Genomic DNA, 13,645 nt, shown 5'->3' with positions numbered 1-13,645 from the left:
ATTATTTGCGGATGAAAGACAGACCATTTCAGTAAAAAATCTTATTTAGGAGCCCACAAAATTTCTTTGCCATCTGTTTTGGTCTCGCCCTCACTCTTTTATTTTTTTCTTTTTGGCAAGATATCTTTTTTCCCCCCAGTGGCCTAATAGTGAATTTTGAATTTTCCCTTTCTTATGAAAATGTGTTGTTTGGCTTCTTTTTTTCCCCCTTATATTTCTATAACTTGCAAAATCTCATATTCATGAATCTAAACCCAGTGATAAACCTTCCTTTTTATGTTTGAGAATTAACTCAAACAATACATCACATCAATTTTGTATTCTAAAAATAGGAAAGCCACTTAATCATTGAATCTGTGTACTGATTGTATATATATATATATATATATATATATATATATATATATATATATATATATAGCTCGAGTGGCTTGCTCTTGCCCCTCCCTTACGTCTCCTTGACCGGTCAATCAGCACCGAGCCACACGGTGCAGGTGAGGAGGTGTGAGGGGAGCAGCAGGAGAGATGACCGGACAGGACGATGTGGACATACCTGGTGAGAGTACTTTCTGCACATGACATTAACCCCGCACATTTATCAGTATGGATAATATACTTATACCTGCCCATACTGACGGTTTCCAGACACTGTCTGTGTGGTTGACCTGTTGCTATTTCTGTCAGGCTGCTACTTAAATGGCTTGAGATGTGACAGCAGGTTGGGATTTAGCCGGTGTTAAGTTAGAGAAGAGTAAGTTAGTGTTGCCTTAAAGTGCTGTATAGTGTTTGATTTTCCTATTAAAGGCTGTGTTAAAACATGATTCACACATTTGTCCTCAGAAACAGGAGCCATCTTCACATTTGGAAAGAGTGGTTTTGCTAATAATGTGCCTAGTAAATTCTGGTTGAAGAATGACCAGCCAGTACACCTGTCCTGTGGGGGAGAGCACACTGCTGTCATCACAGGTGCAGACAATCTGCGCACATTTTAATAATCAATAATTAATGTAATAAATGTGTTCAAAGATATATGTTTGTATAATTGAATTAATTCTATCCCTACAGAAAATGGCAGGCTGCTCATGTTTGGTAGTAACACTTGGGGCCAATTAGGGCATGGATTTAAACCTACAGCTCGCAAGCCTGCCTCCGTGAAAGGTAAGTTATTTAACACCAACACTAAAAATAATAATTACTTTCTTTATTGATTAATACGCCAAGTATTGACTTGATTAATCATTTAATTATGTGGTCTATAAAGTGTCAGAAAACAGGGAAAAAGCTCAAGCTGGCATCTTCAGATCACGTTTTTCCCAGTGGTGGAAACACAGTACATTTACAAAAGTAATTTTGAGTTACCTCACTTAAGTATTTCAGTTTTCTGCCATTTTCTACTTTTACTCCACAACATTTCAGAGCCAGATATTCCATCCTTAACTCCCGTACATTTATCTAAAAACTTTACTTTGCAGATTCAGATTAATGATTATACAGACAACATAACCCCCAAAAAGGTCCATTGTTAGCAGTTAAAATTAGCTCTACCTTACCAGCTGCAACATTTAAGTGACGTACTCGTCAGTAGTGAAATAAACTTGTTCTGAAATGGGCCATTATAGAACATAATAGAACTTTTACATTTTGCACTTAAATTTAAACCTCATACTTATAGATTTGTACTTTTACATCAGTAAAAAAAAATATTGCAGGACTTTTACTAATAACAGATTATTTCCACACTGTGATATTGCTGATTTTACTTAAATAAAAGAGAATACTTCTTCAGCCCATGGTTTTAACTCAAAATATATACAGCTTTCCAGAGAATAAGTAAATATAGTAGTAGACTATCAAAATAGTTTCTGATGTATCAATCATATCTGTGTCTCAGTTCTAATTTAAATATAAACTGAGGAGGATTGTGTTTTTTGGTATTTTATTATCATCTGTGGTAGCTATAATGGTGTACTTTCCTTTCAGCCTTAAAGTCTGAGAAGGTGAAGCTTGTGGCTTGTGGGAGAGATCACACCATCGTCTGCACATGTAAGATGATGAACAAATTTTAATCAGAACATCATCTAACACAGAACATTTGTGCCCCAAACTGGTTTTATTTAATTTAAGGTTTTGTGTATTTTAAGCGCGGGGTAGTGTGTATGTTGCTGGCAGTAACCAGGTGGGACAGCTCGGTTTGGGTCACTGTGACAACACCACATCCTTTCACCTGCTGCATCCTTTCTGTGACCATGCACCAATCAAAATGCTCTCTGCAGGATGCAACACTTCAGCTGCCTTAACAGGTTCAAACAATGACAAGAAATGTTGTAATTTGTGTCTCCTTGATCATTATCCATTGATTTAATTGATTAAATCAATGTGTGATGTTTGATTTTCAAACCCCTGTTTATTGGCAGAGGATGGGAGGCTGTTCATGTGGGGAGACAACGCCGTGGGTCAGATCGGTTTAGGGGATGAGGGTTTTGCAGCAGAGCCCAGAGAGGTGGATGTTGGAGAAGTCGTGATTTGGGTCTCCTGTGGATACAACCACTCAGCATTTGTCACAGGTACGACACAGTCTGACGAAACACAGCACCAGAGACCGTTTGAGTGTCCATTTGACTTTAGATACCAGTGTTACGTCGACTCTTTTTAGCGGATGGAGATCTCTACACGTTTGGTGAGAGTGCGAATGGAAGGCTTGGTCTCCAGGTGGAGCAGCTGACCAATCACAGAGTCCCACAGCGGGTGCAAGGGATTCTGGGTCGTGTCAGTCAGGTGTGCTGTGGAGGGGAGCACACTGTGGCACTCACAGGTAGGTAAAAAGTGCAGACGCATTTCTTTGTACACCTTTTTTTGTTTTACACACTTGACTGTTTATGTTTTACACTTAGTAAAAACGTACTTCCTATAGCCTGTTAGTCAGTGGTAGAAGTATTCTGGTCATTTACTTACAAAAAAGTATCAATACTGCTCTATGAAAATATATTAAAAATAAAAAGTCCTGCATTTGAAGTTTTTCTCAAATAAAAGTACAATACCAGCAAGATATAATTAGAGTGGAGCACCTTATTTGCTTTAATTTATCATTACGAAGTCAATGATTGTTACACAATGTAATAAATATAGATTAATGAGACCATCTGTGCTTAGGTTCCCAAAAAGCCACGATTTCAATTTGCAATTGTGTCTGCCACTGGGTACGAAATCTTGGGAAAATTAAAGCTTAATTAAATTGTGTAAGGTCAAAGGCTATTTTCAGCCGATTAAATAGCTGTTTGCATGTCTGATGATAAGGTTTAGGCACAAAACTACATGGTTAGGTTTGGAAAACAATGTCATGGTAGGTCAGTTAAAACAACTATTTCTGATTAAAATATGATAATGTTGACCTTTGAATTTGTACGTGTCTACACTAAATAATAATAAAAAATGATTGAGTAAAATGAGGATTGGAACGTTTACACTATAGAAACTACAAAATAATTCAAGCAATTAAATGAATGTATTGGAGTACGAATCACAATATTTACCTCTACTTACTTTCCTAATACTCTTGTTATTTGTTTTATTGTGTCCGTTTTGTTGTGCCAGAGGAGAACGTGTACACGTTTGGCAGAGGTCAGTACGGTCAGCTGGGCCACGGGACATTTCTGTTTGAAGTTGATTTGCCAAAACCACTGGAGCACTTTTGTAACAGCAGCATCAAACACATCGCCTGTGGAGAGAACCACACCGCTGTGATCACAAGTAAGCAACCTCTGCAGCTCGCTTGGGTTATTATGGTGTTTAAAAAAAAATGCACCACCTGTGAACCTTTGTGTGTATTTCTGATTGTCTAAATTAATAATAATAATAATAAACTTTATTAGTATAGCATCTTTCATACAAGAATGCAGCCCAACCTGCTTTACAAGAAAGAAATTACATGCACCAAGTTCTTCACATCAAAAGACATAATAAAACCAGCATGTGAAAAATAAAATTAGATCATCATCAAATGTAATTAAATGTGTGGTAAATAAACACAGCATCTTATACTTTATTTAATGCATCTGTCATCCTTCTCTAAAGACAGCGGGCTTCTCTACATATTTGGTGATGGTCGTCATGGGAAACTGGGTTTGAGAGAGGAGAACTTCATTAACCAGTTCAGCCCGACTCCCTGCTCACGTTTTCTCAAGTACAGTGTTGAATTAGTAAGTAAATGTGATGAAAGCGCTCTGGATGGTGGTCAGTAAATCCCCAAAGTGGATTAAAATTCTCTGTAAATGCATACTACTTCGTATCTGGTATATCTTGCATGTCTGTCCTAAATGAATATACAAAGTGGGTGAAAGGAAACACACACTAATAAACTATATTGGGTCCTTGTGTTTGTGTGTGTTTTCTTTTGTTTAGGTGTCCTGCGGTGGAAACCACATGCTGGTGCTGGCTGCACCCAGACCACCAGAGAGCCAAGAAGAGGTGCCAGAGAAGGATGTCACAATCAAAGAGAACTTTCTGGAGCCAAGCTACACAGAAATCCTCCTGCTGGACACTTTGATTGATCCCAGTCCAACAGTCCCACTCTCGGCCCTCTCTGCACGAGCCCGCCACAGAGAAAAAGTGAGAACCTACACCTTGGCACTTATTTCCCAGACTAAACCAGGTTCTTACAAGATCTCTGAAACTAAAAGTCTTTCATTGCAACCATTAGCAGCTGCACACATGGGCGTTACACACTTATAAACAGTAAGTGGGATTGTTGCGATACTGGATTGTCTCTCTTCAAAGCCAGACTCCATTGACAAAAACAGATATTTTACCTCGCTGAACATATTTGTTTTGTGTTATTGTATGACTTTGGTGAATGCGAAATAACCCTTTAAAACACCAATAGTTCTGATGTTTTTAAACTTGGACCAGTATGACTTCAACTCATCAAGAATTTTGTGCTCTTGGATTCTTCATTCACAGTGGAAGCATTTGAGAAAAAAGTTTTCTTTACTAGTTCAACATATTATGGGTTGAGTAATTGATATACAAAAGGTAATTTTGTGGGGTGAAGTATTCCTTTAACAAACTAAATAATCTTTAATTGTTAAATCCATGTATTCTCTCTGTGCTGCTTATTTGGATTCAGCTTGCTTTAATTTAATTATTTTTAATATTGGGAATTACCGTTACTTACCACTGAAAAAAGTGATATAATAATAAGTAATTGTAGGCCATATTGTCCTGACATACTTTGACCATAAGAATCATGAAATAGGTATTAATTTGCATTCTACATGGTATTAAAAGCTCCTAAAAATGGTTTAATTCAACCCGAAGAACCTTTCACAAAGTCTGATGTCTTAGCTTTAGATAATTGTAATCACTATTTATCTCCAGTAGGGAGCAGTGTTACACCAAGTTGTAGCTCTACTGCAGTGCCGCTGACTGACTTGTTGGGGGAGCTGCATCGATGTGGTTCAAACCCTTTCAAACATATTTGCTGTTTTTCCTCTCTTGTCTTTCAGAGAAGTGCTGTGGAGCTGTTCGGGGAGATGTTTCACAACCTCCCACGCCTGAATTCTGACTTCCTCAACACCTCCTGGCAAACATCCAGAAATATCCCAACCCCTAAAACGCTTTCAAAGGACTTCACCACCTCTTCATCATCCCCGAAACCACAATCAGAAGTAACACTAAGCCCTCCACTCTCCCCCAGATCTCCAGCATTATCCTCTAAGCCATCGAGCCCACGATCTCAGTCATCAAACACCTTTCAGTATAAATCCTCCACCGCTGCTTCCTCTAGGACTCGATCCAAAGAGCTGCCTTCTCCTTTACTCTCACCAAAGTCTATAACTAATCGTAACACCCCAGTATCTCCTAAAAAGACTGCAAAAAAGAAACTGCACAGAGTGACATCTGCTAAAAAGGCCTTAAATGGAGAATCTCCGCTACCACCTAAAGAGCCCTGCAGCCCCACCAGACCCTCTAGTCATATTTCCAGCAAACATGTCAGTGAGGAAGAGCATCCTGCCTCGCCACAAACAGGTATTTTCAGCCTAAGATTTCAGCTAATGCCTAGCTCAGCTTTATCTTTCAAATCCATGAGAGCAAAACTATAGAAACTCTAGAGTACAGCTGTATAATTAACTCAATCATGGTCTGTTTTTTTCAGAGGGAGAAACCATTCAGGGACAAGTTGTTTTAGAAGATGTGGAGGACAATATCTCTGAGAAAGGAGTCGACTTTTTGCCAAATATGGTGAGAGACGTGTGGTTTGACCCCGATAGAGTAGATACAGTTACTATAATGTCCACAGAGTCATTAACACAGAGTCAGTTCAGTTTTGTTTTCCTCTTTAGGCTGCTTGGTTGTGGTCTAGATTATGTGCACTCCAGGGCAGGAAGCAGCAATGTTGCAAACTCACTGACTTTTCCAGGAAATGTGCATAGCTCAGCATACGTGTGTGTGTCTGTGTGTGTCTGTGGAGACGTTTTCCATTTGGCGTGACACTGAGGTTGAAGTATGAAATTGAACTAAGTGTTTGGCCTCTTAATTTTTCACATTTATTTGCTTTTTTCCCCAAGAATGTGTGTAATGAATCTCCTCATAGCAGATTCAGAGATAAGGATGGCTTTTGCCAAAACACATGTTTGTACTCCAGCCTCAGACCCACAAACACACACTCAGATATACACACACACACACACACACACACACACACACACACAGCTCTGGAAAAGTTGGCAGGAATCTCACCACATCTCATCAGTGTTTCCAGAGCCAATGATGAATCAAGCTGTGAAGGAGTCTCCTGCGTCGTTGTGTGTCATAGTGCAACATGTGGTGTACAGTAACCCCTTCCTGTCCTCGCTGTGAAGTTAACACTCTATGGTATGCATCATGATGCCAGTTGGTTAAAAAAAGTTGTTTTATTCTGTTTTGTTTTTTTTGTCCTAAAAGAGATAAAGTAAACATTATTTAAAGACATTTTCAAAAAAGGTATTTTTTGAGGCACTTTTGGTTGCATTACCTTAAAGCAACACTGTACCATGATGGTAAGGAATAAATAAAAGGAGGTAATGTTAAAATCTTAATAAAATTATACACAATGCCGGGGCGTCCGGTGGCTCAGTGGATAAAGCAAGCGCCCCATAAATGAAGGCAGTGTCCTGATGAACAGTTGATCACATGCTTTTCACAGCAAACAGATTAGAGTGATGAGTTGCATTATCTACCGTGTTTAAAATGTTGATTGTAGCAGGTTAGTTTCCATCAGTCTGACAACACCAGCGATGATGATCCGAAAAATATTTAATGGTAACAACAAAAAATCTAAACAAACAAAGCAGTTGATAACTGTGTGTATGCGTCTTCCTGAGCTTACTTACTAATGATACACCTGTGACCTGCGACAGTCATCCAAAGTCACTGAGTCAGGCTTCAAAATAAGAGCAAGGAAAATATCTCCTCTCACCTAACCATGTACATAAACTAAGGCATAGGATTAAAAGCATATTGGGCTCAGTAACCAGATATTAATATAAACAAAAATGACTCGTATAACATGTACTTTGTGCTTACATGAGCTTTACTGTGGGGCAGAGGTGAGTATCTGAAAGGTGCACCACAGTTATTGAACCTGCATTTGAAGTTCTGCTGTGTGACGGTGATTAAATGTCTGTTTTCATGTCACACCCCACTGGCCCCCAGTTAACCACCACCTGTTTATCTCCACTGTAGATGGAGAAATAAGCATTCCTCTCATCTTTTCTCAGTCGTCACCATGGTTTCCTTTACCTCCCACCCACATCTGTATTTAAACTTTACAGACTGGCTGACTAATCAGTCATTACATTCTCGATGTGTCCACCATACACATGCTGCAAAGAAAACCCATTAAGATATTTTCTTAATGGGACAAAAATATATCAAAAATATTTCTATTTGATGATGATAGTGATTTTATTTATATAGCACCTTCAAAAATACAGATTACAAAGTGATTTGGCAAACAATGCAAAGCAGGGGCAAGATAACCCAAAGGCAATGTAACAATAGAAGTCATACAATAAAGCCAATCTAAGGCCAGACAGAAATTACGGCAGAATTAAAGAGAAATCAGACTCAGGAACATACTTGAAAGAAGACAATAGATAGCGAGAAACTTTATTGGTAAACATACCAATAAAAGTAAAAAAAAAAAAGAGAGAAAGAGAAATAAATTAAAATGCAATGTAGCTTCGGGCCAAACCCAGACAATCTTTAATGGTGATCAGTAAAATCTTAAAATCAGTTCTAAAATGCAAACTGATGGAGAGAAGCCAGGATTGAGATGGTGTGATGTTGTCTGTTGAAACCAGATGATGACAGCCAAAATATACTTTATAGTGGCAATATGTTTTTTTTTGTGTGTATTGTTAAATGATTTCTTCGCATAAAAAAAAACTGAAACATCTTCAAATAAGTCCTGATTCTGCTGCAAGCGTTAGTGTGTTACTGAACACCAAAGTACTTCCTCAAACTAGACCTGACAAGTTTTTTGGCAGTAAATCACATGAAACATCAAACGCCAAAACTACACACGCGGCCCTGTTGATTGCAGTTCTGCTGCTGGTCTGCTGGTACAAATCTACTTTTTTATAACACAGCATTATCTGGCATATGGCCTTTTCTGCCAGTTTTATGTTTACATCCCACTAAATCCCTGTTTTCTCTGTGATTTATTATAGGAAAAGAAGAAAGGCCGAGCTCTTAGGAGAACTACAAAAGAGGCAGAGTTGTTTCAGTTCAATGAGAAGGCAGAACATCATTCATTCAAGGCTTCACCCACAGAGCTCCTGGAAGGCTCCTTAAAGAAAGATGTGTCTCCACCAAAGAAGAAAAACACATCCAAAAAAGTCACATCTAAAGGCAAAGAGAACATCATCAAGCAGGATAATAAAATCAAAACTCATGACAAAGAACAAGCTCAAAATAAATCACCAAAACTATCACCGTCGAGCCCAAAAACTCCTCAGTCTGTCCGTAAGACACTGACTGAAGCACAACAAAGACTGACTGAAGTGAAAGGAAAAGTGAGGAAAAATAAAAATGCGAAAGAAAGTAATATAGATCAAAAGGATATGAAAGCCAGCACTTTTGAGAAAAACTTGACGCCAAAAAAATCACCCACTTTGGAAAGGACATCTCCTATTATTACTGTCACTCAAGGAAATGAAACGCCCAGCATATCTGTCCAAAGTGGGAGTTTGTCATCCGTAGAAAAAGATTCAGAAATCCAAAGTGAAGCCGCTGACGTCGAAGAGATGCAACAAGAGACACAGAGAGTCCAACAGACTCCAAAAAGAGAATTACAGAAGGTTGAATCTGTGCTGAAAAAAGGTCACAGTAAAGCACTGTCTGTGAAATCACCACCAGCGAAAACAGAAAGCACACCTGCTCAGGCTGATACAAAGAAATCGCCAAGTGTGAAATCTACACCTGTGAAAGTTCAAGAGGTCAAATCAACACCAGTCAAAAATAAACTGGCAAAAAGTACTCCAGTTAAAAGTAAAAGCAAAGGAAAAGTTGTGGAAAATGAGTTAAAAGCAACTCAAAAAATGAAAGGTAGAAGTACAGGTAAGCAGAAGATACCTGAAGGTGACAGCGCTAAAGTTAAGGACAAAAACAAGGCAAAAACGAAACCAGAGACAGAAGAAGGAGATCAAATCGGAGTTAAAGGAGAAACTGAAGATAACAGAAGGGCCAAACCAAGGAGTAAGCAGACTGAAGCTTCCAGCTCGCTGTCATCACAGCAGGATGCACCCACCGAAGCGCCGTGCACCCCCGTTTCCTCTCAAAGCACTCAGAGAACAGAGGTGGTTTCAGTCAGCCAAGCCAAATCCCCACAAGCTGCCAAACCTGTTGATAAGGATCTGCTTGTTTCTGGAACACACATCGAGGATCCTAAGAGCCCCTCTGAAGAAAAGCCAAAGTGGGGGGAAATCCTCAGCACCGCAGCTACTCTGCTGCCTGCTGTCGGGGTAGCAGGTGCAGCCATGGGGGTCCTCAGTGAGGCTGTGACAAGCGTAGGTGGTTTCCAGTCTGATGGTGACACCGTTACCTCGACGTCATCCAAAGCATCCAGTCGAGGGAGGCAGTTCACAAAGCAGAGCGCGGTTATGCAACCTTCCTTTTCTTCAACTTTGTCACAGGAGACGTCAAATACTCCAGAAGAAAGTACAAAGAAAGAGGTCGAGAAGAGTCACGTTGAAGAAGAGGAAAGTGATGAAACCACTCAGTCACAACAGGTGATGAAGAATAGTGACGGGAGTGAAGAGTTTTTCCACACAGAGGGGAAGAACAGCAGCACAGACGTGGAAACTTCTCAGCATGAAGAAGATGAGAAAATCTGCAAGGATCACAAAGATGAAGAAGAAACACATACTGAAGATGAGGAAAAGAAGGAGGATGAAGAAGAGGAGAGTGGAAGTGCTGTGGAGGACAAAGAAGAAGAAGAGGAGGGAAGTGAAAGCAGCGAGGAGGAAAAGGAGAGTGTTTCTGGAGAGGGTGAGGAAGAGCAAGATAATGAAACAGCAGAGGAGGATGGTGAAGAGGAAACAGGCTCCAGCAGCGAGGAAGAGGATGAAGGGAGCGAGAAGAGTGATATCACAGAGGCTGAAGAGGAGGAGGAGGAAGCAAGCAGTGAGGAAGGAGATGGAGGAGGGAGTGGGTCTGAGGTAAGTGAGACGAAAGAGGAGGAGGGAAGCGAAGAGGAAGAGAATAAAGAGGGAGAAAGTGAGGTGAGTGAGGATGAAAGTGGTGAAGAGTCGGAGAGAAGCAAGAGCGAAGAGTCAGAGGAGGAGGAGGGAGAGAAAAATGATTCTGATGAAGATGACGATGAAGAAGAAAATGAGGTTGATGCAGAAGAAGAGGGCGACACTGAGGAACAGAAAGATTCCTCCTCAAGTGAGGATGAGGAGAAAGACTCCGAACAGGAAGAGAGTGAAGTGGAGGAAGATGAGAAACAAGATGAGAAGACTGATGAAAGTGAGGAGGAGGAAGAGGAAGACAGTGAGGCCAAAGATGAGGAAGATCAGGATGAAAAGAGCAATAAAGAAAATGAGGAGGATGAGGATGAGGAGGAAGAGTCTTTAGAAGAGGGGGAAGCTGAGGATGAGACTGCAGAGGAAGAAGAGGAAGAAAGTAAGGAGGTTACAGAGGACGAAGAAGAAGGTGAGGAGGAGGAAGAAGAAAGTAAGGAGGTTACAGAGGACGAAGAAGAAGAGGATGACGAGAAAGAAGATCAGAATAAGGAGGAGGCTACACAGGAGGAAGAAGAAGGTGAGGAGGAGGAAGAAGAAAGTAAAGAGGTTACAGAGGATGAAGAAGAAGAGGATGAGGAGAATGAAGATCAGGACAAGGAGGAGGCTACACAGGAGGAAGAAGAAGGTGAGGAGGAGGAAGAAGAAAGTAAGGAGGTCACAGAGGATGAAGAAGAAGAGGATGAGGAGAAAGAAGATCAGGATAAGGAGGAGGCTACACAGGAGGAAGAAGAAGGTGAGGAGGAGGAAGAAGAAAGTAAGGAGGTCACAGAGGATGAAGAAGAAGAGGATGAGGAGAAAGAAGATCAGGATAAGGAGGAGGCTACAGAGGAGGAAGAAGAAGGTGAGGAAGAGGAAGAAGAAAATAAGGAGGTTACAGAGGAGGAAGAAGAAGAGGATGAGGAGAAGGAAGATCAGGATAAGGAGGGGGCTACAGAGGAGGAAGAAGAAGGTGAGGAAGAGGAAGAAGAAAGTAAGGAGGTTACAGAGGAGGAAGAAGAGGGTGAGGAGGAGGAAGAGGAAAGTGAGAAAGAGGTTACGGATGAGAAAGAAGAGGGCGAGGAGGGGGAAGAAGAAAGTAAGGAGGTTACAGAGGAGGAAGAGGATGACGAGAAAGAAGACGAGGATAAGGAGGACGAAGACGGAGAGGATGAGGAAGAAGAGATTAAGAAAGAGGTTACAGATGAGGAAGAGGAGGAGGAGGAAGAGGATAAGGAGGTGGTAAGAGAGGAGGAGGAAGAAGGAGGTGAGGAAGAGGTGTCAGAGGAGGAAGGAGAAGAGGAGAGTGAAGGTGAGGAGGAGGAGAAAATTAACAGAAAAGAGAAACTTAATGGGGCTAACAAGAAGGTGATGGTAGAGAAGGATGAAGATGAAGATGATGATGATGATGAGGAGTTGGAGGAGGGGGAGGAAGAGGAAGAGGAGGAAGAGGGAGATGAGGAAGAGGAGAATGAAACAAAGATTAAACCAAAAACAGAGACAAGACAACGTAATCAGAGAGAAGAAACAAATAAGGAACGAAGTGAAGGTAAGAAAGGTGGTGAGGAGGAGGAAGATGAAGACGAGGATGAGGAAGAAGACGAGGAAGAAGAGGAGGAGAGTGAGGAAAAAGGAAAGGCTGCAAATGTCAAATATATGGAGAAATATGCGAAAGGGGAAGTAGAAAAGAAAATTAAAAAAGTGGAGGAAGAGGAGGGAGATGAGGAGGAAGATGAGGAGGAAGAGGAAGAGGAGGAGGAGGAGGAGGAGGAGAAAAAAGTTGTATCATCAAAAACAAAAAACATACAGAAGTTGCCTGCTGACAGGAAAGACAAACAGAAAGAAACGCCCAAACCAGCGCCGAGGACGAAGCCGAGCGCTGCAGGAGAAAAGAAACAAGAAGACCCCCAACAGTTCTGGAACGATGTTCTGCCGCAGTACCTCGACCTGCAGTGACGATCATTTCTAATTCAATCAAACAGAGTTTCACTAAAAAGACTCAGACTCAGCTCCATAATACAGAACAGTAAGACATGCTCACTGTGAGTCACACTAAACTAAAGTGTCTGCTGTCTGTATTTTGTTGTTATTGTCAACAAAATCCCATTAAAAGACCAAAACCAGCAATGCGTCAGTCTATGTCTCAGTACTTTCCGGCATTATTTGCAGATTCAAGCCCATTCATTTCTACTGAAGACAATTATTTTGAAATATGTGTCACAAATAGTTTCATTTTGCACAAACTTGACTCCAGCTACTCACTGGCTCATTAGTGTGTTTTTAAGAGCACTTCACTGATATTGCAACATTGTCCAACTGATTTTTTTTTTTTTTAAAAAAGGATCATAACTGATTCAGCAGAAGCAGACATATTATCTGTTTTATTCCACACACTCTTTTAACCCCCCAAAAAACAAACAAACTGATGTCTACGTCACCCACAATGCAACTCAATCACCGACTGTTCACTTCAAGATTTGGGTGTGTTACCAGCATATACCAGTTTTCCATTTGTGCATTTCATTTATTATTTTTAAGTAAAAGTAAAAGTACAAAGATACCTATCAAAAACAAAAGAAAATAGGCAAAACAGACCAAAGACAAAGTGATTCAATTGGGAAAAGACAATATACTTTTTTAGACTTAAATTGTGAAAGAGACATCTCTAAATCAATGGATACATTTTTCCCTCAAAATTACTTGTTTGACTATTAAAATCTCATCAATTTGGTCCAATAACGTTTAAAATGTCTAGAATATCTGCACAATTAAATCATTTTGTTCAAGGTAGCGGAGCACTTAACAGCAAATTAGCCACGCAGCTTATTTAAGTCTGGAGTGCACATGCTCAATGGGCCCAGCAATGCAGAAGATGCAGGTAATCC

At 40.4% G+C, this 13,645-nt stretch overlaps 1 protein-coding gene across 1 annotated transcript; it reads left to right on the top strand.

Moving 5' to 3' along the window:
- Nucleotides 1-456: 456 nt before the first annotated feature.
- On the top strand, nucleotides 457-13,122 carry rpgra (retinitis pigmentosa GTPase regulator a). The gene is made up of 13 exons (XM_088083352.1): nucleotides 457-556; nucleotides 841-966; nucleotides 1,066-1,158; nucleotides 1,981-2,043; nucleotides 2,142-2,300; nucleotides 2,415-2,564; nucleotides 2,654-2,812; nucleotides 3,592-3,747; nucleotides 4,072-4,196; nucleotides 4,399-4,605; nucleotides 5,502-6,024; nucleotides 6,152-6,237; nucleotides 8,709-13,122. Exons 1-13 carry the CDS (start codon nucleotides 526-528, stop codon nucleotides 12,714-12,716), a joined length of 5,886 nt encoding a protein of 1,961 aa, XP_087939478.1. The 5' UTR covers nucleotides 457-525; the 3' UTR covers nucleotides 12,717-13,122.
- The last annotated feature ends 523 nt before the right edge of the window (nucleotides 13,123-13,645 follow it).

The sequence above is a fragment of the Plectropomus leopardus genome, chromosome 10, assembly GCF_026936395.1.
Source record: "Plectropomus leopardus strain MGB_pleo_1.0 chromosome 10, ASM2693639v1, whole genome shotgun sequence".
Lineage (NCBI taxonomy): Eukaryota > Metazoa > Chordata > Actinopteri > Perciformes > Serranidae > Plectropomus > Plectropomus leopardus.
Note: the sequence above shows the minus strand (reverse complement) of the source record. Positions and strands in the feature narration are given on the sequence as shown.